Genomic DNA, 27,975 nt, shown 5'->3' with positions numbered 1-27,975 from the left:
TTCTTAGCTAACATTTATTGGACATCTATGTGCAGGACAAGGCCTGAGAGAGATACAGAAATGGAGAAGAACAATCCCTACCCTCAAAAGGCTGCTAAGAATGTGAATTTTGTGGGAACTGAGACAGTGAGTCCAGTCTAGGTGAACACATAAACAAGAATCAAAAGGCTGAGGCAAAGTCCAAGCTTCTCTTCTGGCCCTGGGAAACCAGGGAGAGGATGGAGGTGGAGAGATCAGTCTGGGAGACCAAACATTAGGGGTAGGGCACACAAAGGACGAGTCCAAAGCCAAGTCTTCTGCTGTCTTCCTGCCCTGGCAGGTTAGGGAGTCACAAGCATGTTGCCTGAGATATTGGAGCCCCATGCCTCCATCCGGATGGGAGAGTGTAGCCTCAGGCAGGATGCCCCCTGTCTTCTGTCAGATTCTTCCCTGCCTCAATCTGAGTGGAGCCGTTTAGGAGGAGAGGATGAAATTTGGGGGTGGGCCAGGGACTGGGATGGGAGAGGCTGAAGTAGGAAGGTCATGGCTGGGGCTGGTACTGGCCCTCAGTGGCAGTGAAGAAGTCTTCTAAGACACTCCTCAGGTAGTCAAAGGTGGGCCGTTCCTCAGGCCTCTCCTTCCAGCACAGCATCATCAGTTTGTATAGCTCTTCTGGGCAGTTGTCAGGCCTCACCATTCGATAGCCCTGCTCCAGATTCTGAATCACCTCAGGGTTGGTCATTCCTAGTCATTTGAGGGGTAGAAAGTAAGTGGTCAGGTCAGGTGTCTGAGGGGGGAGGGATGAGGGAGCAGGATAGTATATAGAATGGGGGTTCAGGAGGTCAGTCTCCAAGGACCTTAGAGATCATCTAACCCATTCCTCTGTAAGGCCTAAAGAAGATTAAGGGGCCATCTAGAACAAATCCCAGGTTTCTCAACATTATCCTCTACAATGTCACCAAGAAGCACTCATCCATCACCTTTCTGATTACTTTGCTTTCCCCTCACCCTCAATTCCCCCACCCATCCCCAGGACCACACCCCAGAATTGAAAGAGAACTTTGTCCCCCACATCCAACTGCAGCAGTCTAAAGTATGGGCTGGGCCTTATTCCATTAAAATGGCTCTAAGAAGTGGTTCTGGCCTTGTAAAATGCTTTCTTTCTGGACCCCACCCCGAAACCTAGACTAGAAAGGGGTGTGTCCATGGAAGATGAAGTGGAGCTATAATTCTAACATGGAGGTCTACTCAGAAAACTCAAATGATGGGATTAGAGCAGGCCTGCACCACCGGTATGGCCTGCTGCCTGTGGCCCACCAAAGCTTGGGCAATACGTTGTGCAGGCCTGCCCAAGTGCCTCTCAATCGCTTCTTCTTAAAGGGCCAGTGAGCCCTATTAGCTCTGAGAACAGCCTTGGGGCTTGAGGATGACCTGAGCAGTAGTTAAGTCCTCTACATTTTTTTGAGGGCCTCCCAAAATCCTTTGGCAGGTTGAATGTTGTGCAGAACTGGATTACAGAGTCAGAAGAGCTACAAAATTTCAGCAGAAGTTGGGTTGATTACCTTAGAGTGAGGGAGGCAGAGATTTTGGTGTGGTTCTGGGAGAGCAGGGAGAGGGAGGGAGAGGAGGGTCAGAGGTACCATAGGCTGGAGAAAGACATGCTCAATTCTGTCCAGTTAAGTGACTTGCCCAGGAGTCCATGACTATTAGATGTCTGTGGCAGAATTTGAACTGAGCTATTCCTGACCCCACGTCCCGCATTCAATCGGCTGTACCACCTAGCTGCCTCTCTGAATGCAGAGATGAGGACTGGATGACCTAGTGGGGAGTTGGGGAACTCTAATGCCCAGGGCTGACTTTCTTAGTTTCTCCCAGTTTGGTTTCAGATTTAACTGGATTAGAAAGGGGTAAAGGAAGAAAATAAGAATTTATATAGCACCTCTTCTACACCAGAGTGAACCTCAAAGGTGAAGGAAAGTAGCCTCGTGACTGTTCCCATTGGATGTAATGGGGTGGGGGAGTCCTGGTTTCACCTCCTGATTAAAAGTTTTAAGAACACAAGCATTTCTGGGGCTCCATTGGGAGCAGAGAGGTGACCCCTAGTGGACATGGCTGATGGTGACTACGATTCACAAAGTTCCAGTCACAATGAAATGGAGTCTTTCCCAGCCTTTGTCCCAACATTTGAAAGGAGTACGAATATTTAGCCTAGAGAACACTTGGAGAGGGTATGCCTTGAGGTATTTGAGGGGCCAAAGGTTGCTCACAAGGAAGGGGAAGGGAATGATCATTTCTATAGCACCTACTTTCTGTTGGGTACCATGCTAAGTGACATACAAATATTTTCTTATTTGGTCCTCAAAACAATAATACTTCAAGGTAGGTGCTAGTATTATCCCTATTTTACAGTAGAGGAAACTGAGGCAAACAGAGGTTAAGTGAATTGCCTGGGATCACACAGCTAGAAAGTATCTGAGGCCAGATTTGAATTCGAGTCTTCCTGACTCCGGGCTCTAGCCACTGGGCCACCTAGCTGCCTTGAAGAGGGAAGAGAAATTAGACTGTTGGCCCCACCTGGACCTTAAGGAATTCATAACATGCCCTCTAGACTCACCTTTCCTCCTAACTTCCCTGTATCTGGATGACACTGCTAATTTTCTAGTCAGAAAGACTCGAAATCTCAAAATAATCCTAATTCTTTCTTTTCCTTCACCCCATCCTCCTTATGCAACCTGACAATATTTCTCAAATCCCTTTCTCAGTCTTGATCCATTTTTCTCTCTGCCTTTCCATCCCTGTCTTCCTATCCCAGCAGAGGGCAGGGCTGAGTACTTTCTAACTAAGCCCTAAATACATGTTTTCATTCATTCATTCTTTGTGATCCCCTCAGCTCTCTGGCACTCACTGTCACCTCTCAGCATAAGACCCACAAATCTCACTATCCAGTCCTCATCTCTTTCCTGAGCTGCTTGCTAGACCTTTGCACCTAGTTGTACCATAGGCATCTTCCACTTGATGTGTCCAAAACAGGGCTCATTATCTTTCCCCCTTAAACCAATCCTGCCTCCTAATTTCCCTCTCGATCAACAAACATTTATGAAGTGCTTACAAAGTACCAGATGTTGTGCTAACATCTGGGTATACAAAAGCAAAGGTTTAAAAAAAAATCCTCAAAAACCCCTCACTCAATCGTTTCATCCCCGCTATGCCCATCTGTCTTATTCCCATATCCCCATTATTTCTTCTGTCCTTTGTGCTATCTAGTACCTTCAAAGCTCTTTATAATCTAGCCTTGCCCAACCTTTCCAATCTTCTTCCACCTTACTACCCAACATAGACTCTTTGACCCAGTGACACTGGCCTCTGGACACTTCCAGAAATAGCAGAAATAAAAATGCTTATTCCCTTTTCCTTCCTTGAGATGAAGCTTTGGCCCCTCAGATACCTCAAGACATCTATCATACCCTCTCCTAACTTCTCGAAAAGACCATATACTAAGTGTCTCTATTTTCCTCTCCTCTCGCTGTCTTCTTAACCCATACAATCCAACTTCTGACCTCATCATCCCACTAACTCTGCTCTCTCCAAAGTTACTAATGCTCTCTTGGTTGCCAAATCAAATGGCCTTTTCTCAATCCTCATTCTTCTTGACTCCTCTGAAGCCTTCGACACTGCTGATCACTCTTTCCTTTTTGATACCCTCTTCTCTTTAGGTTTTCTGGACACCACACTCTCCTGGTTCTCCTCTGATCTATCTGACTGCTCCTCCTCTGTCTCCTTTGCCAAATCCTCTTCCAAATTAAATCCTCTAATGCCCATAGGAGTGCCTTTGTCCTGGGCCCTCTTATCTTCACCCCTAAACAACTTCATTTGGTGATTCCATCAGCTGACATGGATTTAATTACCATGTCTATGCAAATAATTCACATATAGCTAGCTATCCTGCCTTGACCTCTCTGCTGGGCTCCAGTCTCACATCTCCAGCTGCCCATTAGACATCTCAAACTGAATGTCCACTAGACATCATAAACTCAACATGTCCAAAACTGAACTCATTATCTTTTCTTCTTCCCCCGATCCTACCTTCTATGTAACCAGAGAGGGCAACACCATCCTCTTAGTTTTCCAAACTAGTAGTTAACTTGTAGTAGTATCTCTCACCTCCCATAGCCTATCTGTTGCCAAGGCCTATCGTTTTCACCTTTGCAACATCTCTCAAACACAACACCTTCTCTGACACTGCCACTGTTTTCTCTGACACTGAGCACAGGCCTTCATTACCTCATGCCTCAATTATTGCAAAAACCTGCTGGTGGGTTTTCCTGCCTCAAGACTTTCCCCACCCCAATCCATCCTCCATTCATCCAGTAAAGTGATTTTTCTAAATTTCAGGTCCACCCCCACCATAAACTCCAGTGGTTCTCTGTCAGCACCGGGATGAAATATAAAATCTGATTCGGCATTCAAAGCCCTTTATAATCTAGCCTTGCCCAACCTTTCCAGTCTTCTTACACCTTACTCCCCAACATAGACTCTTTGATCTAGTGACACTGACCTCTGGACACTATTGCAGGAACGAGACACTCCACCTCTGAACTCAGGGCATTATTTCTGCCTGTCCCTCATTCTTAGAATTCTCTTCTTCCTTCTTATCTCCACCTCTCAGATTCCCGGAAGTCCCAACTAAAATCCCACCTTTTACGGGAAGCCCTTCCCAAACTTTCTTAATTCTAGTACCTTCCCTCTATTAAGCATTTCCTATTTATGCAGTTCCTAGCTGGTCTATACTATTTGCTTGCATATTGTCTCACTCCCATTAGACTGTAAGTTCCTTGAGAGCAGGAACTATCTTTTGCCTTTTTTTTTTATGCTCTCAGCCCTTAACTCAGAGCCTAGCACGTTGTAGGCTCTTAACAAATGCTTATTGATTGATTAAAACAGTCCCTGCCCTTGAGCAGTTTACATCCCAAAGAAGGAAAAAGTCTGTACATACACAAGCATATGCAAAATATATTAGGTAGCTCTGGGAGGGAAGGCACTAGCAGCTTGAGAGGGTTCAGGGGATCAGGGAAGGCTTCTGGTAGAATGTGGTGCTTGAGCTAAGCCTTGAAGGAAACCAAAGATGCCCAGAGGCAGAGGCTAGGGGAGAGAAAAGTGTATCCCAGGTATCTGGGATAGCCTTTAAAAAGGCAGTCAGTCACTAAGTGCCTACTAAGTACTCCTCAAGGTGCTAATCTATGTAGATAAAAAGAAGGCAAAAGACAGTCCCTGCCCTGAAGGAACTCAGTCTAATGTGGGAGACAAGAGGTAAACTATGTATTAACAAGCTATCTACAGGATCTATAGGAAATAATTTAAAATGGTTGGCAAAGGCTTCCTATAGAACGTGGAATTTTAGTTGGGACTTTTAAGGAAGTCAGGAGGCAGAGGTGAAGAGGGGGAACATTCCAAGCATGAGAAAATGCCAGAGATGGAGTGTCTTTTTCCTGGAACCACAAGGAAGCCAATATCACTGGATTGAAGAGTATATGGAGGTGTGGTATAGGTTATGGAGGACTTTGAATACAAAATAGGATTTCGTATTTGATCCTGGTGGTGACAGAGAACCATTGGAGTTTATTGAGTAGAGGGATGATGTTGTCAGAACTGAGCTTTATGAAAAAAAATCACTTTGTTGAAGGGAAGATGGACAGGTGTGGAGAGAGACTTATGGCAGGCAGATTCACCAGCGGGCTATTGTAAGAATCTAAGGGTAAAGAGGTGAGAGCTTGCTCTGGGACGGTGGCGGTGCCAAAGGAGAAGAGGGGGCAAATGGAAAAGATGTTGTAAAGGTAAAATCAATAGGCCTTGGCAACAGATGGGGTTGGGGGTGGGGATAATAAGGAGTGGAAGACGACACTAGGTTGGGAGATTGGGAGGATGATGTTTCCCTCTACAGCAGTATTAGGAAAGTTGGTAGTGTGGGGAAGATTTAGGAGGAAGGATAAAGTTTAGGACATGTTGAGTTTAAAATGTCTAGTGGATATCCAATTCAAGATGTCTAATATGCAGTTAGAGGTATGAGACTGGTAGTCGGCAGAGAGGTTAGGGCTGGATAAGGGGACTTGAGAATCACCAACATACAGATGATAATTGAATCTATGGGAGCTGATGAGATCACCAAGTGAAGTAGTGTAGGTAGAGGATTGAAGAGCCCCGAGGGACATCTACAGTTATTAGAAGTGACCTAGCTGAAGATCCAGCAAAGGAGATGGAGAAGAAGCAGTCAGATAAGTAGGAGAAGACCTAGAAGAGAGTGGTGTCCTACAAACCTGAAGAAAAGAGATTATCGAGGAGGAGGTGATTAAAGGCTTCAAAGATGGACAGCATCAAAGGCTGGAGAAAGGTTAAGGAGAATGAGGACTGAGAAAAAGTCATTGGATCTGCCCATTAAGAGATCATTGGCAACTTTGGAGAGAACAGTTTCAGGCTAATGCAAAGGATGAGAGATGGAACATTGTGTGTGTGCCATACAGCAAGTTGCTACGGTCGCACAGAAAAGAATGTATGGAGGAGGTAATATGAAAGAAGGCTGGAAAGGTGGGACCGAGCCAGGTTGTGAGGAGAGTTAAATGTTCAGCACAGAGGAGTTCATATAGGATCCTAGAGGTAACAGAGAGTCACTGGTGTTTATTGAGGTGGGTGGGTGTTGATATGGTTGGCATAGTCAAACCTGAGCTTGCTTTAGGAAAATCACTTTTGTGGCTGTACAGAGGATGGACTATGAGCAGCTAGATGGCACAGTGGATAGGGCACTGGACTTGGAATCAGGAAGACTCACTTTCATCCATTCAAATACGGCCTCAGCCACTTACTAGCTGGGTGACCCTGGGCCAGTCACTTAACCCTGTTTGCCTCAGTTTCCTTATCTGTGAAATGAGCTGGAGAAGGAAATGGCAAACTGCCTTAGTATCTCTGCTAAGAAAACCCCAAATGGGGTCAAGGAGAGGTGGACATGACTGAAAAAAGACTTAACAGCAAAAAGGGGTGGACTAGGGCAGCGAGATACTGGAGACAGGGAGACCAGCTATCTGTCTGTTGCAATGGGACAAGTGAGAGGCGTGGAGGACACTCATCTTTCCAATCACCCAGGCTCACAGCCTAGTGGTTCTTCTTCAATGCTTCTCACTCACTCATCCTCCCCTCCTCCATATCTAATCAGTTGCCGAATCTGATTTTTACCTTCAAGATATCTGCTACTTCCTTCCCCTTGTCTCCGTTCACATCACAGCCATCCCAGTTCAGACTTATCTCCCCTCTTGCCTGAATTATTACAATAGCCTCCTAACTGGTCTCCCCGCCTTTAGTGTCTGAGGTCAGAGATGAGGACTGATGATGCAGTAGGAAGTTGCAGGGAGGGGCCCTTGTGGGGAGGGCAGACTTCCTGGGGGTTTCCCCCGAAGTTTGATCTCAGATTCATCTGGGTTAGAGGGAACTCCAAAGGAAAAGAAAACTCCTATCTGCTTCACTCCAATCTCCATACATGCCCAGGGATATTCTAAAGCACAAATTTGACCATGTCATTCCTCTTGCTCAAGAAGCATTAATGTCTCCCTATCACCACTAGGATAAAACATAAATGTCTCTGTTTGGCAATTAAAATCCTTTACAACCTAGCCTACCTTTCTAGGGTGACTGCATGTGAATTCTCTGCATATATTCTAGGCTCCAGCCAGATTGGCCCACCTACTTCCTCACATCCAACTTCCCATATCCTGCCTTTCACAGACTGTCCCCCAGGCCTGGGATCCTCTTCCTCCTCCCCACCCCTGCCTTTTATTCTAATCCGTGACTCCCTCAAGGCTCCCCTCAAATGCCATCTCTGACAAGAGCTTTTCCTAATCTCCCCAGGCTTTAGTCCCACACCCAGACTCTTTTTTATTTATTTTGAATATATCCTGTACATGCACTTGCATGTGAACTTTCTCTATCCCCTCAGTAGAATGGAAGCTCACTGAGGACAGGAGCTGTCTCACTTTTGTATTTGTACTCAGTGCCTGGGACAGTTTTTAATAAATGTTTGCTGTTTGCTTCCATTTACACAGTATTCAGGCCCTCATTGCGCCTCCCCTAGGTTATTTGCAATAGACTCCTATCTGGTGTCCCTGTCTCTTCCCTTGCCTATCCATCCTTCATTCAGCTGCCCCAAAATCATTTGTCTTTCTTTCTTTTTCTTTTTTTCTTGGTGAGGCAATCAGGGTTAAGTGACGTGCCCAGGGTCACATAGCTAATAAGCGTCAGGTGTCTGAGGTCGCATTTGAACTCAGGTCCTTCTGACTCTAGGACCAGTGCTCTATCCACTATGCCACCTAGCAGCCCCCAAAATCATTTTTCTAAGGCACAAGTCCAACAGCATTACTCCATCACTCAAAGTCCTTCTAAAATACAACTTCCCTTGCTTAGCATTTCAGACCCTCCACAATCTATCTCTCTCATCGACAACTTCCAGCCTTATTTCCTTTTATTTTTTGGGGGGGGGAGGTGGTAGTCAGGGTAAGAGACTTGTCCAGGGTCACTCCACTAGTAAGTGTTTGAGGTCAAATTTGAACTCAGGTCCTTTGTTACTCCAGGACCACTTCTCTACCTACTGTACCCCCTAGCTGCCCCTCCCAGGCTTATTTCCTAATACTCCCATTAATACACTGTATGTTCAGTCCAAACAGGACTAGGCAGTCATGAGCTCAGCAGATAGAGCACTAGGTCTGGAGTTAATCAGTTTGGAAAACAAAGGAGCCTGCTACGTGCACTTAGCACTGTGCTAAATTCTGGAAGTGTCTGGAAGATCTTAGTTAAAATTTGGCCTTAGACACTTACTAGCTGTGTGATTCTGGTCACACTTCGCTGCTATCTGTCTCAGTTTCCTCAACTGTAAAATGGGGATCATAATAGTACTTACCTCTCAGAGTTGTTGTCAGGATCAAATGAGATAATAAAGAACTTAGCTTTACAAAGCCTGACACATTGTAGGTGCTTAATAAATACTTATCCTTTATCCCTTTAGAGAGTTAAATGACTCCCCCAAATTCACACAACTATTAAGCAGTAAGAGTTGAGTCTTAGACTCACTATGCTTCAATGCTTTCCTTCTAATTCCCAGAGCAATGCTTTTGCTCTTTGTCGGTCTCTACACTGCCTTGATTCTTACCGTGCTGGAGCCATCAGGGATCCTGGGTCAGGTCACCTCCCCTGCCACCCCAAGGGCCTCACCTATGAGCCAGCTTTAAGGGAGAGGGGGGTCTTATGGACATTCAAGCCTCCCTCTCATGAGTATGAAGAATCGTGTTTCAGGTTATTTGCTCCCTCCAGGTGCCTATTGGATCCTGACTCTGACCTGGGTAGGGGATCCTCCCATAGGTGACGATTTCTGTGAGCAGGATGCCAAAAGACCAGACATCTGACTTAATGGTAAATGTCCCATAGTTGATGGCCTCAGGAGCTGTCCACTTGATGGGAAATTTTGCTCCTGAAATGAAGAATTACCTGAGTCCATGGAATGCCACAGATTTCCTTCCCCACTCCTTCAATGGGATAGAGGGGTTCTATTATTCATCCCTTTTCCCACTAATAGGGTGGAGATTTTCCTACATTTCTGTGCCCCACACCCATCCCTACTGAGCCTTACCTGTCCCTAGCTATGGTTTACCTCTCAGTTGTATGTTTCCTTACCCCCAAAACTGTCTCTCCATTAGCTGTTTCCCCATATCCCTCCTCCGGTCACGGGTCATCCGGCTGTCTGTCATTCAACTATGCTGAGATGTGACTCCCCTCTCAGAGTTATGTCCTCCTCAGATATGGTCCCCCTTACCCATTTCCGGTTGTGAGCCAGTTTTGTGATCCCCTTTCTCTAAATCCTGTCCCCTGTGACTCTCCAGTCATAAAATCCCCTGCTGTGTGTCTCTCTGGCCCCTTGAACTGCGTTCTCCGGCCATTTGGCCCCCTTACTTTCCCTCTCATGCCATGTCCCTATTCCCACTCTCCTCCAGGCACACATATACTCACCTTCCCTGGCCGTGTATTCATTGTCCTCAATTAGCCGGGCCAACCCAAAGTCAGCAATCTTACAGTTCAGTGTGTCTGATACCAGAATGTTGGCTGCCCGAAGGTCCCGGTGAATGTAATTGCGCTCTTCAATGAAGGCCATGCCCTCGGCAATCTGAGGACTCAGCGAAGAGGGGAAACGTCAGCAGGCTGGAGTCCCTTCCTTCCCTGTCCCTTGCCCAAGGTCCATTCCCAAGCCACTTGACATCCCACCCCCTCTCCCCTACCCCCCACAGACCCTGTCCCAACCTTACCTGTGCAGCCATATCCAGCAATTTGTGGATGGTTAGTTTGACTCCAGTTGTGGTTTTGAGGAAGTCTACCAGGCTTCCTGTGGGTCAGAGTACTCAACTGAGGGTAGAACTGACCCTAACTTTTAGGGGAAACTCTTCTAGGGGAAAAAACTTCAGTATCTATCAGAATTCTGACCCACCACCAACTCCTCTACCCTGACACTCCCTACAATGTCCTCCATCCCAGCAGAGAGCCACCAAAATACTCCCATATTAAGTCCAATGTCTGAACTGGGTCTCAGGCGCTTAAGGAACAGAGAGGAAGATCTCAGAAAAAAATAAACGGAGACGATGGGAAGATCTGGAGTCCAGAGGAACCACTTTTAGGTTCTGTGTTGGGGAGGAGGTGTGTTTGCGCCACTGTAGGCATAGGCGCCTATTCCTCAGTGTCACCCTTTAGAATCAGAAAAGCTGGAAAGTGGGGCTTAGAATGAAGATTAATAGAGACCTCAGAACATAGAATTTCAGCTTTGGAAGACACTTTAGGACACAGAGAGTAATGAATGTCAGAGCTAGAGAGCAAGGATCTTGGAACACAGAATGTCCAAGTTGAAGATGAGGGAGTAATTTAATAAAAAAAAATTTTAAAGATAGAGAAGTAAGATAGTATAAAATCAATATTAAAGGTGGAAAGGATCATAGAAAATGGCAGATGTGGAAATGGGAGGGAACTTCCAAAATAGATGTCAAAACTAGAAGGCTTTTTAGCACCCAGAATGTCAGAGCTGGGAGGAGAAACATTTGAACAAAGGACACAAAATATCACAGTTGGGAAAAACCTTGGAAAATAGAATGTCAAAGCTGGAAATAATTCTAGAACATATGATATCAAGGACAGCTAGGTGGCACCATAAAGCACAGAGTGTCAGGCGTGGAGTCAAGAAGACTGATCTTTCTGAGTTCAAATACAGCTTCAGATGCTTACTAGCTGTGGTGACCCTGGGCAAGTCACTTAACCTTGTTTGCCTCAGTTTCCTCATCTGTAAAATGAGGCAGAGAAGGAAATAGCAAACCACTCCAGGATATTTGCAGAGAAAACCCCAAATGGGGTCACTGAACATGACTGAACAACAACATATAATATCAGAGCTGAGGGGGGACCTAGGAGTATAAAGAATAGCAGAGCTAGATAGGATTTTACCCTGTCTGAGATGGGAGGGACCTTAGAGCACAGAACGCAGAATGTCAGAACTAGAAAAGACCTTAGCCTACGGAACATAGACTATCAGAGTTGTAAGTGATGTTGAAATAAAGAATGTCAGAGTTAGGGGGACCTTGGAATATAGGACATCAGAGCTGGAAAGGACCTTAGAGAATATCTAGGCTAGGGGCAGCTAGGTGGCGCAGTGGATAGAGCACTGGCCTTAAAGTCAGAAGGACCTGAGTTCAAATCTGACCTCAGACCAAACACTTGACACTTACTAGCTGTGTGACTCTGGGCCACTCACTTAACCCCAATTGCCTAAAAAAAAAGAGAGAGAGAGAGAATATCTAGGCTAACTGCCTCACTTTGCAGATAGGGGAAACCTTGAGAGCTAGAAAGAATCTTAAAACGCTGACTTGCCCATTGTCAAAGAGGACTTCAGTAACTGACCTGAAACTAAGACCCAGGTCGCTTGACCCAGCCCAGGGTCTTTCCACTGTCTCGTAGAACACCTTCACTAGCCTGCCATCAGGATCCACAACCTTGGCTCAGAAGGTCATTTTTTCTTTTTCCAAGTCAGATTATTTTGCCGGTTACTGAGTAGAGGGAATATTCCTACTGCTCTCATTGGAAAGGGAAATTACCCAAGGACAGCCCCTTGGGCCTGAGCCAAGGCCTGAGTGGGGCCTGAGGCCCAAGCTCAGTGCTGCTGACCAAGGCTCTGTGGCTGTGTTTAGGTCTGTGACTCGTGCTCTATGACCTCCTCCCTTTCTACATTTCTGCATCTCCCCCCCCCCACAGAGTAAAACACGCTCTGGAGAACCTCTAACTGCATGTCCTGAAAGAATGGTTTCTCCCTGCCCTCTGTCTCTCCACTATTTCTCAGCAGGCTCTGGCCTGGTCTATCTGTTTGGCCGTTGTTACTACCAAGGAGCTTTCGTGGGTTCCTCAGTTCCTCAGCATCAGAGTGTAATCAGCAGACTAAGCCCCGATGACCACTTGCCAAGGATGATGCAGAGAAGATTCCAGTTTAGTTTTGGGTTAGGCTAGACACCCTTAGAGAGTCCCTTCTGCCTTTGACATTCTATGTCTCTAAGTGTGGGGGCTGTGGGGATCCGAGATTGCCTCTGGTCCCTCGTGTAGGGGAAGTTGAGGTCTATGGGGTATGTTGTGGGCGGGCCCTGGGAACCCTAGGAGGTGTGACCCTGGGTAAGAGAGGGGTAGCTCCAAGGCACTAGAGTTGGGTGAAGGGGCAACGAGTACTGCTGTAGCACCCACCATTCTCCATGTACTCAGTGATGATGTAGATGGGCTCCTGTGTGACCACGGCATAAAGGCGTACCAGCCGCTGGTGCTGCAACTGTTTCATCAGGTTGGCCTCGGCCAGGAAGGCATCAGGAGACATGCTGCCCGCTTTCAGGCTTTTCACAGCTACCTTGGTATGCCCATTGTAGTACCCTATGATAGGCGAGAAGTGATTCCCAGGTACCTCTGCCCCAGTGCCTGTATGTCTGTGTATTTGTTGGGGGAAGGAGGAGGAGGGAAATCATTCCCTCCTCTTTCTCCTGGCAGTGGTTTCTTGACACAGGCCCTGCCACAGCACACAGGTGAGGTGCACAAGCCTAGATCTCTGCTGTTTCTGCTGTATTACAGCAGGCACTTATTTAGTACTTTAAATACTCTGCAGATCCTTTACATATATTTGATCATTCAAGGAAACTGAGGAACCCTTGGGGGTGCAGGACTTAAGGGGCAGGACAGTAGCCTCCTCCCAGCCCTTTCTCTTTGGGCCTTGTTCCATGGGGCCAGCCCTCACTTACCCATCCAAACCTCCCCAAACTGGCCAGCTCCCAGCCTCTCGACCAGCTTCAGTGTCTCTCTTGGAACCTCCCACTCGTCTTCCCACCAGGGCTTCTGTGGCTTTTGGGTCTGGCAGGGCCGGCTCAGTCGAGTGCATAGCCCATCTGAGACTTCTGTGGGCCCAACAGGGTGGTCGGGTGAGGGGAAGCCTTGGACACATGATACCTCCTCCCTCCCCAAGGGGATGGGGAATACGGGTGAAGACTGGAAAAACCTCTGCTTTTGTGTTTGTCATGGGATAATGACTCCAAGAGGGGTTAGATGTTTAGATTCAGTCAAAGGGATACACTTGAGGACATAGAGGTTCCCCGCTCCTGGCTAGGTGACAGACATTTGGTAGAGACACTGTAATTAGGGACTTGGGGCTGAGGACCCTGCCTTGGTGAGTTTAGGGAAGCCAAGGATGCATTGGGAATTTGAAACTGAAGGCTAGGATTTTTGGGAGAAAGGGCTCTGGATAAGTTGGGGGTATGGAACTGAGGGATCCTGTAGGTTGGGACTGGAGATCTGAGGCTAAAGATCTAAATGGGTTGGGGACTGAGGAATTTGGGCCTGAGGCCAGGGCTCACTGGAATAATGCTGGACCAACTCATGCAGATTAGGAAAGGTGATTCGGGGGGAAATGTAGAAGCCGCCATTGTCCAGGTTGCGGATCTTGTAATGTTTCACCACCTCCCCCTGGTTCTGGTCAAAGTCCCGCACAGACAGAGAGAAGGAGCCTGTAAGGAATGGGGACAGTCAAGATCAGGAGATATTCATATCCTTCCTTCCATCCAAGCAGATTGCCTAAAGCTAGAAGGGGTGACTAACACACTAGATCATAGAGTCATGGTCCCAAAAGATCTTTACAGGCTGGAGCATTGGGCTACATCTAATTAGATGAAATTCAATAGAGATAAATGTCAAGTTTTACATTTGGTTCCAAAAAATCAATTTCACAAATACAAGATGGAGGAAATATGATTAAACAATATTTTGTCTGAAAAAGATCTGGGGGGTTTAGTGGACTACAAGTTCAATGAATCAACAGTATGATATGGAAGCTGGAAAAGCTAATATGATCTTAGGCCACATTTAGAGAATAAGGAGGTAGTTTTCTTTCTGTCCTCTGCCCTCATCAGACCATATCTAAAGTACTGTGTTTAGTTCTGGCCACCACATTTTAGGAAGGATAATAAAAATCTGGAGGGTGACCGATCAGGTTAGTGAAGGACCTTGAGTCCAAGACATAGCTTGTTTTTGTTGTTGTTTTTTGTTTGTGTTTTGTGAGGCAATTGGGGTTAAGTGACTTGCACAACGACACACAGCTAGTGAGTGTTACGTGTCTGAGGCTGCACTTGAACTTGAGTCCTCCTGACTCCAGAGCTGGTGCTCTATCCACTGCGCTACCTAGCTGCCCCCATGGCATAGCTTGGATGAAGGAATTTGGCATATTTAGCCTGGAGAAGACTCAGGAGGGACCTGAGAGCTGTGTTCAAGTGTATGAAGGACTGTCATTTTGGGGAAGGGATTGGATTTGTTCCATTTGACTTCAGAAGGCAGAACCAGGAACACTGGGTGAAAGTCATAAAGAGAGCAATTTAGGAAAACCTTCCTAACAATTATAGCTATCCCAAAGTGAAATCAGCAGTAGATAAGGCACTGGGCCTGGAGTCAGGAAGAGTCTTCTTCCTGAATTCAAATACAGTCTCAGCCACTTACTGGCTGTGTGACCCTGGGCAAGTCACTTCACCCTGTTTGCCTCAGTTTCCTCATCTGTAAAATGAACTGAAGAAGGAAATGGCAAACCACTCCAGTGTCTCTGCCAAGAAAACCCCAAACTGGGTCATGGAGAGTCAGACATGACCGAAAAATGACTTAACACCAACAAACGTGAAATGTGCTCCATCTCTGGAGGTGGTAGGTCCACCCTGTTTGTAAGTCTTCCATCATAGGCCAAGGGACCTTTGGGTGTATTGAGTATAGTATAGTGAGCATGTTGTCATTGGGTATATTATAGTGAGGATTCCTTTCCAGGTATGGGTTGATTAAGATGACCACTGAGGCACCTTCTGATTCTGAGATGCTGGCATTCTGTGATTCAGATCTGAACTCCACCACACTTTCCTATCCTACATTTCTGACTCCTCAATCTCCCTTCTCCCCTCACCTGCAGTGGTCTCGCTCTCTCTGATCAGGAAGGATCCGTGGGTATTTCCAGGGGCCAAAAGTTGTCTCTCAGCATCCTTCCGGCTCAGGTCCTTGAAAAACCAACTGAACCAAGGCCCAGTCAAGTCTCTCCCCCATAGTTCTCAAAAGAGTCTCCCCTCCCACACCAGGAGCTCCCCACGTTTCTCCTTTGTAATGGCCAGAGAGTGTCTTCATCTGGGGAGCTTTGGGAGGGAGCTGGGAGTTAGGATAGAAAACCCCATAGGGTCACCTCCAGTCTGCTGAAATCAAGGGCTGGAGGGCCAAGCTGAGCCTGGGAAACTTTATTTGGGAATCCTGGTAGCTCACCCAGATAAGGCCAAGTTTGCTCTTGGACTGTTGGAGCTGGAAGGGGCCTCAGAGATATCTAATCCTACCCTCTTGTTTTTACAGAGGAGAGAATGTAAACACCAAACTCTGGACTTGTTCAAAGTCATCTAGTTGACACATGTATAACCTATGTCAAATTGCTTGCCTTCTCTATAGGGTAGAGGGAAGGCAAAGGAGGGAGAGAGGAAGAGAATTTGAAGCTCAAAATTTGGGGAAAAAAAAGTATTAAATTGTTTTTACATGTAATTGGGGGGGTGATAAAATATTAAATAAAAAAGTCATCTAGTTGGTAAAGTGACAGCTAGAATCTGGATCTAAATCCAGCACTCACTTTAAATAGAATGTAAGCTCCTCGAGGGCAGGGACTATTTTGTTTTTGTCTCTGAATTCTTAGGATCTTGCACAGTTCCTGGCACCTGGTAGGCATTTAATAATTAAGTTAGAACTTCTGCGGTTCTGTGCCATCTCCTGATTCCTGAGAGTTTTCTGTTACCTCTACTCTGGGTATGTAGAAGGCCTATTCTAATTATTTCCCTATTTACTCTTTTGCCTGACCAAAAAACCCTAGAAAGGTGGTCTGATCAGAAGGGAGAAGGTGCAGAGGGAGTGGAGCCAGATTTAGTTATCTGGTGACGGTAGCCTTGGCAGAAGAAGGTAATTGGGATCTGGGAAGAACACTGGAATTGGGATTAGAGGTTCTGGGTTCAATAAATGTTTAATATTTGAACCCAAATATGTATTAATGGGATTGATCAAATATTAAATTATAATAAAAATTATACAGCATGACCTATATGATTGTGAGCAAGTCACTGAACCACTCTGGATCTCAGTCTGCTTCTCTGTAAAAAGAAAGGGTTGGATTAAAAGACCTTTAAAATCCCTTCCAGCTCTGTGATCCAGGGAGGCAAGAAAGGTCAGGGGCCAGGATAATCACAGGGCCTAGTGATTTGGATTGGGGGCTCTGGAATCAGGAAAGGTTTAGAAAGAGGAAAGCCATGGATCTACAAGCTAAGGCCTGAGAAGTGCCCTTAGGAACCCATGTGGACTGGCAGAGACACAATGGCCAGGGCTGTGGATATTTGGAAGTTTCTGTTTCCTGCCAGTCTCCCTGTGTGACTCCATTCCTTCACCAGCCCTCCCCACCTGGTACTCACGGCTCAGGCTCCAGGCTGTTTGCTTTGGCCACAAAGTTGAAGGGAATGTAGCCCTCCTGGCCAGTGGTCAAGGACTGTGCCTTCCACCATTCTCCATTCCTGCGGATGGAAGGGGCCCAATTCATTTTTACAGACTGTACTGTGTACCAAGATCTGACTTCCACCCCCAGCCTGGCCCCTGGGTGGATGGAGATCCAGGGCTCTGCCCTCTCCCTGGCTGGAGGGACTAGGAAAGACTCACTGTTCCAGAATCCTCAGCTGCTCCCCCTTCTCAAAGCCCAGGTCCCCATCATGGGAGGGCTTATAACTGTGCAGGGCGATGACCAGGTTATCTGTGAAGGTCAGATCTGTAGGTTAGGAACAGGGCAGGGATGGATCCAAAGTTAAATAGCAGGGGACAGTCAAAAACATTAAGGGGTATTAGAAACCCCTGAGAGAAGAGGGGTAGAAAAAGGGGCATCCAGTTAAATGAACCAAGACCTGGAGAGAGCAGACTGGGTAAGTTGAGGGGGCACACCAGAGTCTGTCTGTCTCTGAATGAGTTAAAGGTATCTGGGTTACCCATACCCCATCTCCTGATCCTCTTGCCTCCACACACACCCAGGAGCCCCAGCTGTGATGTAAGGTACCTTGTAACGGAGACACAGGTGGGTTTAAACCCTCATAGGTGACCAAGGGATCCCGTACATCAGAACCATTCCTCATTGGGAGCTGGAAAACAGACAATCAGGCAGGTAAAGCTTGTGGGGGGTGGGGCAGGCAAAGATTCCCCTCTCCTAGACCCTGGCTCCCCTCCCAGCCTCTCCTTCCTTCGAAAGGGCAGCCCGTACTGGGACTAAGGGGATCTGAGCACCAGTTCCTGCCCTGCCCCTGTGAATTCTTGGAGAAACCCCTTCCCTTTTCTGAGCTTCCGTGTCTTTCTCTGGAGAATGAGGAACCAGCTGATCTCTGAGGTCACTTTAAGTTTCAGGGGGTTTTTACATTCTGCCCTGAGCCCCCTGCATCCTTAGGGCCCTCACCGTGCCCTTGGCATCCAATGGGACGATAGGGTAGTGGCATCGTTCACACACGTCGATATTTTCCATCCAGTCCTCATCGAGGCTGGAGCTGCAGGAGCAGCCCATGGTCCCTGTGGGAGTAAGGGGGAGGGGGAAGGGGAGAAAGGGGAAAGGGGAGAGAGGAGAATGGGTCATACTTCCATGTCATCATTAAACGGTGCTATCCAGACACAGGGAGCCCAGATTGCCCAAGGACTGGGGAAAGCCAGGAAGTGCCCTGGGGCCACCTGACCTATTTCATTTTTATGTCAGATCCCCACCTCAGCCTCCCCACCCCACCCCCTCCACCAGCCTTGCCCAGGCTCCACCCTCCCACCTGGGACTGGCAAACTGTCATCAACACCTCTGTCATTCTCCTGCTTCCTGCCATCCCCCTAACCCCTTCCCCAAGCCCCCAGGTCTTGAGCTCCCAAGATCCTCTCCCCCTACTCCCAGCAGAAGAGGGATCCGATTGTGGGAGCCCCCATCTTAGGGAGGAGCCCACGGGGCCAGTCACCCCCTTCAGATGAACCTCGGAGGATTCACTTGGGGGGATCTTGTCTATAGGGGTAGAAAACAGAACTAGGAAGCCTCCTTACTGCACAGGTGGCTTTCTACCCTTGAGCCAGGCGTAGAGTGAGGGGCGGAAGGGAAGAAAATGGTACAAACAGCCTTGAGATCAGAGTCAACTTGGGTATGAGTCCCACCTGTGCCATTTACTAGCTGTGTGACCCTAAGCAAGTCACTACTCTCTGACTTTCAGTTTTCTCATCTGTAAAATGGGGCTAATAATATTTGCATTTATACTTTTTAGAGCTTGTTATAAGAAAGAGGTTTCTTAAAACTTTAAAACACTGCGGAAATATGAGCTCTTGTAATTACTGAGGGGTAATGGGTCTAAAAAATCATCCTAGGTGACTAGTTTTACAGAATCAGAAAGAAGGCAGGGGAAACTCATGGATCCTGAAACCAAAGAGTGGGAGCCTGCCTGAGGCCAGGGAGTGAAAAGGAGAAGCATCACTAAACCGCAGACTCTCAAACCTCTGAAGTCCCTCCCAGGGAATCTAGTTCAACTTGTTGGCACAGATCAGGAATTTCTTCTTCATAACGTCCCATAAGAAATAAATGGAGCTTTCCTTAAAATAATAAGTAGCATCTATCTAAAACCATCAGCAAGTATTGTCTGTAATGGGGATAAGCCAGAAGCCTTCCCAATAACATCAGGGGCGAAGCAAGGATGCCTGTTATCACCATGATTATGCAATATTTTCTAGAAATGCTAGCTATAGCATTAAGACAAGAAAAAGAAAATGAAGGAATTAGAACAGGCAATGAGGAAACTAAACTATCACTTCTCATATGATATGACGTTATACTTAGAAAATCAACTACAAAACTAATTGAAATAATTAACAAATTTAGCAAAATTGCAGGATATAAAATAAACTCACGTTAAGTCATCAGTATTTCTATGTATTACCAATGAAGTCTGGCAGCAAGAGATAGAAAGAGAAACTCCATTTTTTTTTAGTGAGGTAATTTGGGGGTTAAGGGACTCGCCCAGAGTCACACAGCTAGCAAGTGTAATGTGTCTGAGGTCAGATTTGAGCTCAGGTCCTCCTGACTCCAAGGCCAAAGATCTATCCACTACACCACCTAGCTGCCCCTTCTTTACTTTTCTTAAGGCTGTGTTAGATTATACAGACTTTTCTTGGATGCCCCTTCATGTTAGAGAAAGGGAATGAACATTTATGTAGGGTCTGCTACATGCTCCTACTTAGCTCTTCTCAGCAATGGAAGGGTCTAAGACAACTCCAAAAGGCTCACAATGGAAAATGCTATCCACATCCAGAGAAAGAACTTTGGAGCCTGAATGCAGATGGAAGCATACTATTTGCTCTCCTTTTCTTTGTTGTCTTGTTTTGTTTCTTCTTTCTTGTGGTTCCTCCTATTTGTTCTAATTCTTCTTTACATCATGACTAATGTGAAAATATGTTTCATATGAATGTATAAGTAGAGCCTGTATCAGATTGCACGCCATCTTGGGGAGGGGAGAGGAGAGAATGGGGGAGAAAAATCTTATGGAAGTAAATGTTGGAAACTAAAAATAAATAAATTAATTATTTAAAAAAAAAGAAATATCCTATTTGGATAAAAAAAAAGGGGTGGGGGAGAATGTATTTGTACAAAAATATTTATAGCAGCTCTTTTTGTGGTGGCAAAGAATTGGAAATTGAGGGGATGCCCATCAATTGGGGAATGGTTGAGCAAGTTGTGGTATATGAATGTAATGGAATACTATTGTGCTATAAGAAATGATGAATAGGCTGACTTCACAAATACCTGGAAAGACTTGTATGGTCTGATGCTGAGTGAAGTGAGTTGAATTAGGAGAATATTGTACACAGTAACAGCAATATTGTGCAATGATCAACTGTAAATAACTTAGCTATTCTCAACAATACAGTGATCCAAGACCATTCCTAAGGACTTGATGAAAAATGCTATCTACCTCCAGAGAAAGAATTGATGGAGTCTGAATGCAAATTGAAGCATACTATTTTTCACTTTCTTTATTTTTTTCATTTTTTTTCCCTTTTGGTCTATCTTCTTTCAGAACATCACTAATATGGAAATATGTTTTGCATGATTGCACATTATATAACCTATATCAAATTCCTTGCCATCTCAGGGAGGGAGGAGGAGAAAGGGAGGAAGAATTTGGAACTCAATGTTTTTTGTTATTTTTTTCCCCACTTAATAGTATTTTATTTTTCCAATTACAATTTATTTTTTCCAATTACATTCCAATTACATTTATTTTTCCAATTTTCCAATTTTTCCAATTCCAATTCCAATTACAAAGATAGTTTTCAACATTCATGTTTATAAGATTTTGAGTTCCAAATTTTTTTCTCCCTCCTTCTCCCCTCCTCCACCTCCCCAAGGCAGCAAGCAATCTGATATAGGCTATACATGTACAGTCATATTAAACATATTTCCACATTAGTCATGTTGTGAAAGAAGAATCAGAATAAAAGGGGGAAACCACAAGAAAGAAAAAAAGAGAAAACGGTATGCTTCGATCTGCATTCAGACTCTGTAATTCTTTCTCTGGATATAGATAGAACTCAAAAAAAAATTTTTAATGAATGTTAAAAATTGTCTTCACAAGTAATTGGGAAAAATAAAATATTATTTAAAAATAACAAATATCTCATTTGATCCTCACAACAACCCTGGGAGATAGATATTGTTATCCTCCATCTTACAGCTGGGGAAACTGAGGCTGAGAGAGGTTAAGTGACTTGCCCAGGGCCACACAGCTAGAAAATGTCTGAGGGTGGATTTGAACTCAGGTCTTCCTGACTCCAGGCCCAGTACTCTATCCACTATTCCACTTAAGCTCTGAGTTTGAATCTGTAACCCACTAAAATGCTAGGGGAAGGAGAGAGAAAAACTAAGCCAACAGCAGGAGGGACTGGAGTCTGGCCTTTGCAGAGATCTGGAGAAAGGATTGGATTGGGTTGGGGGACTTAAGCCTGCAGAAAGATTGAAGATGAGCAATAAAGCTGGAAGTCCTGGATCTGGGCTGAGGGCAGGCTGTCTAAGAGAACATTGGAATCCTAGGATGTGGGAGCAAATGTCTAGGGTCCTGCCCCAGGACTGGGGCTGAAAGATAGAGCCCTGGACAACGGGGAACGTCTGCACTTAAAATTTGTTGTTCAGTTGCGTCTGACTGTTCGTGACCCCATTTGAGTCATTTCTTGACAAAGATACCGGAGTAGTTTGTCATTTCCTTCCCCAGCTCATTTTACAGATGAGGAAATTGAGGCAAACAGGGTTAAGTGACTTACCCAGGGTCACACAGCTAATAAGTATCCAAGGCCAGGTTTCTACTCAGGTCTTCCTGACTTCAAACCCAGCTCTTTATCTACTGTGCCACCTAGCTGCCCCTTTGCACCCAAAAGGCCCCATATTTACGTTCAGTCATGATAAGCTGCATTTGTTTTAACTAAACGGGGCACCTATGATTTATGTCTTTAACAGCAACTCAAATTTATATAAATTGCCAGACTTCACAAAAGTGCTTTTAAGAACCCTGAGGGTTCTAATGCTTCCGACCTGACCCGGTACTGAGGACCTGGGTGAGTGGGGGAAACTAGGTTGAAGTTCTGATCACAAGGAGGGTCCTTGCATGGTGGTGGGACAGAGCTCTCTGGGGAAACATCTCAGTGGCCAGTCAGCAACTAACTAAAGGTTAAGGGCCCTTCCGGAATCTTCACCTTGCTGGGACGTGGGATTTCATTTATGCCCAGAGATCACTTCCCTCCATGTAACGTGCTGTGCCGTGTACGAACTCACCCGTGTGGGCACATGGGCATAATTTACAATGGGGAAGGTGTGCCTCAGGGAGATGGTAGACACAGTCCTCAGTCCCAGATCCACAACTAACTTGCTTTGTGATCATAAGTGACTCATCTTTGAGCCTGAATTTCCTCATCTATGAAATGGTGAAAATATTTGCACTGCCTGCCTCGTAGAATGTAGTGAGGATCAGAGTCAGTCGGTCACTCGGTGAACATTTATTAAGCGCCTACTACATGGCCGGCACTGTGCTAATTACCGAGGATACAGAGAAAGGCAAAAGACAGGAGGAACTCGAAATCTAAGTGAACAATGAACGTCAAGGTGAAAACCTTAAAGTTTTGTTGGAGCGTTAGACCTCGTTGTTATTGACGCATGATTCATGATGTATGTACATATGTGGCTGCAGATGTGCATAGGGAGTTGTGTATGAGTAGGTAGGTAACTTCTCTGTCTACACATGAGATGGGGGAGGGGAGTAATGATGCAGAGGGGAGCATATCTGCGTGTATAATGTCACAAGGCGTGTTTGACTTCAAGAGTGTCTTTATGTGCTTCTCTGTGTGTGCAAATATGTTGAATCTGTGTTGGAGAGAGGCATACATATGGGTAGGACTACATAGTGGGGATGAGTATGTAATACGTTTATTTCCTTAGAATCTTCAAGCGACCCCAGGGCTGTCTAGATCAACCAATATCTGAACAGAAATTCGAGTCTATGAAACATGGTTCCAATTCCGTATGTCTTTGTACTAGTTTGCATATTTTCATGTGTGTGAGGACCCGTGTGTGTTACTCCATATGGATGCGTTAGTGTGTGTAACTAGAAGTGTCTAGATGTGTATATGGTTGTTACACATGGGTAATCATATGTTACAGGTATGGTAATTATGTATTTGTAAGTCCACGAGTTTGTGCTTGGGCACGAGGGTGTTTGACTCTGGTGTGTGTGTTCCTATGTAAAAAGAATGCCCTTAGGTGAGAGTTATTGGGTATTTCAAGCCCTCTCCCCTGTCCTCACCCTGGATGGTTCCCAGTCTGCCACTGAGTGTTCTCAGAGAAAGCACACAGGAAGCAGCCTCAGGTGCAAAGCACAGACTTAGCAGCAGTACATGTGAAGGGACAGGGAGGAGAGAACCCTTGCCACCAGTTGGTGTGGAGATGGGGGGTGGGGGAGAGAGGGTTTGGATGTGAGAGCCTCCCCTTGGCTTCAGGGCCCTACCCCTGCTTCACCTACCTTCCCTCGGAGAGCCATGGGCTCCGGCTGCCCCGAGTCCCAGAGATCTGGTTCTCCCACCTTTCCAGGGAACTGAAGCCCAAGCAGGGTGCTGCTAACCCCAGAGGAATGGAGCTGGAATGGTGGAGTTCAGCCAGGTAGGGAGGAAAGTCCGTAGCCCTGCCCTGCCCTGCCTTGCCTGAGGTCTCAACAGTACCAGGTCTCATTGCCCCCCAGCTAGTCTCCCCAGTACACCGGGGATGGCGGTTGGACGGCTCCTTTCCCAATCCCCACCTCCAAGCCTAAAGACTCACTCTCCATCTGATAGAATTCATAGAACATAGAACTTAGAACAGAGAAAGCCACATCTGGAGAGGTCCTTAGAACATCCAGACTCCAGGCATTTTTTCCAGCTGTCCCCCACACGTAGAGCACTCTTCCCCCTCATCTCCAACTCCTGACTTTCTTCAAGTCCCAGAGAAAATGCTCCCTTCTGCAGGAAGCCTTTGCTAATCCTTCTTAATGCTGGGGCTTTCTCTCTGCTGGTTATCACCCCTATATCCTGCACGTAGCTGGCTTGTACATAGTTACTCACATCTTGTCTCCCAGGATAGACTATGAGTCCCTGAAAGGAGGAATTATATTTTTCCTTTCCTTATTTTTATTTTTTTAATTTTTTTGCTTTTTTGTATGTTTGTTGTTGTTTTGGGCGGCAATCAGGCTTAAGTGACTTACCCAGGGTCACACAGCCAGTAAGTATCTGAGGCCAGATGTGAATTCAGATCCTTCTGACTCCAGGGCCAGCTTCACCACTTAGCTGCCTCTTTGCTTTCCTTTGCATCCCCAGCACAGAGTGCCTGGCACATAGTAGGCGCTTAATAAATGCTTATTGGTTGACTTATTGATGGCTGGGAGGGGCTTTAGAATACAATGTGTAAGAGACAGAAGAAATCTTAGAACAGAATATTACAGAACCATCAACTACCACATTTCGAGCGAGGAGGGAAATTCATGGTTACCTTGCCCAATTTCCTTATTTTACAGATAAGGAAACTGAGGCCTAAAGAGAAGAAGGGCTGTGCCTAAAGATTCCCAGGAATTAAAGGCAGCTGGGCTTGGATTGGGTACCAGGCCCTCTTCCAACTTTACTGCTCTCCCCATTACTGTCCCCAGTGAGGCCCATGTCAAACACACATGAACAGGCATGTTCCCTCGAGAAATTCTGTACAAGGTCATTTTTGTCCCTACCCACAACTTGGGAGAGGAATGTGATCGGCCATAATAATGGTACCTTACACCACTGCCTCCCTTGATTTCTATGGTTTACGAAGCATCTTCTCCTCGACCACCTTCTGAAGCTAGGGCTCTTGCCTCCATTTTAGCGATAAAGACACTTAGCCTGGCTCCCAGAGGAGCGACGTTCAGATAGCTACTAAAGGTCTGAAGCAGCACTCGGACCCCGGTTTCCAGGTCCCCAAGTTTAGTGCTAATTCCTCTGTACTGTACTATCGGGGCAGGAACACCTCTGTGGAAATTGTGTTTTGAAGAAAACTCCAGTGTAGGTGGAGAGTGGGCAGGGAGGGCCCCAAGGCAGGTGGTACTTCAAAAGGATTGGTAACAGTGGGGGCTTCCCCCCCTGCACCCCACATTGTCACCCTCCATTCCCTGAAGTTTCGTCTATCACTCACATTCTAATCTTGCTTCTTCGACACTTGGAAAGTGTTTTTTTTCTCACAACAACACAGCCCTAGGAAGGGGTAGGGGTGGGGTTGTCCAGAGATGATCACGGTAGTCGCAAAGGTGAGACTTAGGAACATAGATGGAAGATTAGGTTTTAGCACTGGAAACAACCTTGAGGTCATTTTACAAAGGAGGAAACTGTGCCCCAGAGATGAGGAGTGATTCATCTGAGGTAGTAAGTAGTGCAATGGAGATTTGAACCCAGGCCGTCTGATTCCAGATTCATAATCTTTCCTCTACACCATAGACTTGAACCCAAACTGTCCTGTCCAGAGTTCTCTCTTGGTTTGGCTTAGGAGACCGATAACAATGGGGGGTGTGGGGCCAATGTCCAACTGGTTGGGAGACCAAGCCTCTCTGCAGTTAGGCCTCACCAAGGAGAGAGAGATGATGAAACTCTCAGTAAAGTCGTAGGCTGTGGCCTCTGCTAAGACTGTCCCTGGTGGGATAGGGAGATTGAGGGGGTGGGGTGGGGAGGTTTGGTAAGGCCTCTAAGGGAAGGTGATGGAAAATCAAAGGGAGTACACACAGATGAAATTGGATAACTTTAATCCTCTGGGGCCGTACGGGGTTTGGTCAGAAGACTTCCTTAGCCAGCTTCCAGTGGAGAAGGAAACTTTCCATAGGAACTCCAGGGTCAGGCTCTCCCTGACAATCATGCCCCTCACCCTCTCCCCACCCCAATTTAAAATAGCCTTTCTTCCTTCCTTTCCTCCCTTCCCGTGCCTGGCCTTTCAGGGCCATCTTTTCATGAGCAATCTCAACCCCACGTCAGAAATCTGCAGCTAAGGCGTTGCAGTGCCTAGGTCTCTTTCCTACAGGATTCTGACCCCATCAAGTCCTTCCCTTAAGCTTCCTGATGGAATTTTCCTTCCTTCATCAAACTGATGCAAGAAAATAAAGCTTGCCTCTGGGATCACAAATCCAGAACTAGGAGAGATCTTATGGGCCTTCTAGTTCAAACCCCTCATTTGGACTAGAGTCCAGAAGAGTTGGGGGACAAGGAAATGAGTGTCAGAAGCAGGATTTGAAATCAAATTTGCTAAATTCTCTCTACCCTTTACCACATTGGGAGAAGTGCTATGGACAAAGTGAGAAGGCCTGGGTTGAACCCCATCCTTGCCACTAATTAGCCATGTGGCAACTCCTTGCTCCTTTCTGGGTCTCAGTTTCTACCAAATGAGAATTAGTCTGAACTAGACAGTCACCAAGTTCTAGGAGTCTACAAATATTCATTAATAAGGTAGCTGGGGAATTCCCAAAGGCCTCATCTCATCTAGTCTCACCTGATCTGGTGATCAGAGGTCATTTTAGGTCCTACCTTATTACCCACCTTCCTCCCAAGACACCAGATACAGTATAAAGATTTCCAGCTCTCTTCCCTCTGTCAGCTGGCTCCTGGTCACACTTGTGATAATGCCCCTGTTTGGACTAGAACCTAGCTCCTCTGTCTCCAAATCCATCTCTCCTGCTACCCAGTCCAGTTTCAGGGACTTCCCCAAACTGTTCTTCGAGGAGGCAGCTTTTGCCCCCAGGGCATCTGTGAGGCTGGCATCAGGATGTCCACAGAGCCTTGTCACAGTGACTGTGGGACTGTTGGGGTGCCCATGGGGCTGGTAACAAGGTTCTCACAAGATCAAGGTTGGGGGTCCCCAGAGACAAGTTGGGGATCTGTGGGACTATGGTAGGGTCTCTGTAGGGACTGTCCATAGTGCCAATGCCACCGTGCCCCATAGAGTAGGGGTACTATAATACCCTCAGGGCTTGTCACGGCACCCATCGATTGATGTCACAGGTCTTATTAGAGTAGTGTCCCACAATGGCCAGCGAGACGGAAGCCTGAAATTCTGTCAAGACTGTTCTCTGGTCCTTCTTGCCATCCCCTTAGGGGCTGCTGACCTTTCCCTTTGAAAGCCTCCTTAAGCCCTGTGCACTCTTTCCTTACCTGCCTATGGTGGGCTCCTGCCTGATATGTTCACTGAGCCTGGTTCACATGGTCCTTCTGGTCCAGCGGCCCCATCACCACCCAGAGGATGGATGAGGCTCCTGGGGCCTTGTCGCTGCCTCAATTTGCCTTCTCAGCACCCAGCCCACGTCCAACCCCAACTTCCTGCCTCCTCCTGAGAGAGTGAGTGAGAAAGAAGACGGCAGCCAACCCCCAGAACCCCAGTCAGGCCCTCCCTCAACCACAAGCCAAAAACAACAGTGCCAGCCACGCCCCTCCCAGCATCCAGGGGCCTGATAGTAGGGAGCTGTGGTCCCAGGGGGTTCCAGGGAATTCCTAATATATGTGGGTGGGGAAAGAGGGTGACATACCATAAAGAGTATTTGATGGTGAAATTGTCTGGGATTTGGCCTCAGAAGACCCAGGTTGCAGTCCTGTCTCTATTACTTGTTGTCTGTGTGACTTTGGGTAAGTCACTTCCCTTCTCTGGGGCTGTCTCCTCTTCTATAAAATGAGCTGGTTGGATTAGATCAGGGATTCTTAGCATTTTTTTATGTGTGTGTCATGGACCCCTTTGGAAGATTGGTAAAATCTATGGACCCTTTTTTAGAATTTGTTTTTTTTTAATCACCATTGAAAGAA

General features: G+C 46.4%; 1 protein-coding gene across 2 annotated transcripts; it reads right to left on the bottom strand.

Moving 5' to 3' along the window:
- On the bottom strand, positions 1–27,518 carry LCK (LCK proto-oncogene, Src family tyrosine kinase). Of its 2 annotated transcripts, none has more exons than XM_078145481.1 (13): positions 27,334–27,518; positions 18,047–18,156; positions 17,657–17,738; positions 17,269–17,374; positions 17,028–17,126; positions 15,503–15,606; positions 13,923–14,072; positions 13,314–13,466; positions 12,772–12,951; positions 10,311–10,387; positions 10,018–10,171; positions 9,350–9,481; positions 1–723 (listed from the first exon to the last, which is right to left on the bottom strand). In XM_078145481.1, exons 2-13 carry the CDS (start codon positions 18,149–18,151, stop codon positions 521–523), a joined length of 1,545 nt encoding a protein of 514 aa, XP_078001607.1. In that variant the 5' UTR covers positions 18,152–18,156; positions 27,334–27,518; the 3' UTR covers positions 1–520. The 2 variants fall into 2 exon arrangements, with proteins under 2 accessions (XP_078001607.1, XP_020839176.1); XM_020983517.2 differs by having other exon boundaries at positions 17,269–17,359.
- Between the last annotated feature and the right edge of the window lie 457 nt (positions 27,519–27,975).

This window comes from Phascolarctos cinereus, unplaced genomic scaffold, assembly GCF_003287225.1.
Source record: "Phascolarctos cinereus isolate Bilbo 61053 unplaced genomic scaffold, phaCin_HiC Scaffold_726;HRSCAF=1367, whole genome shotgun sequence".
In the NCBI taxonomy this organism is placed as follows: domain Eukaryota; kingdom Metazoa; phylum Chordata; class Mammalia; order Diprotodontia; family Phascolarctidae; genus Phascolarctos; species Phascolarctos cinereus.
Note: the sequence above shows the minus strand (reverse complement) of the source record. Positions and strands in the feature narration are given on the sequence as shown.

Bases quoted from the DNA above. Each gene is read 5' to 3' on its own strand.
- LCK (XM_078145481.1), bottom strand. From the start codon at position 18,151: ATGGGCTGCTCCTGCAGCTCCAGCCTCGATGAGGACTGGATGGAAAAT. The intron at 17,375-17,656 runs GTACCTTACATC...CCTAACCTACAG, and splicing joins ACCTGTGTCTCCGTTACAAG to ATCTGACCTTCACAGATAAC. The intron at 10,388-12,771 runs GTGGGTGCTACA...TCTGACCCACAG, and splicing joins CACTGAGTACATGGAGAATG to GAAGCCTGGTAGACTTCCTC.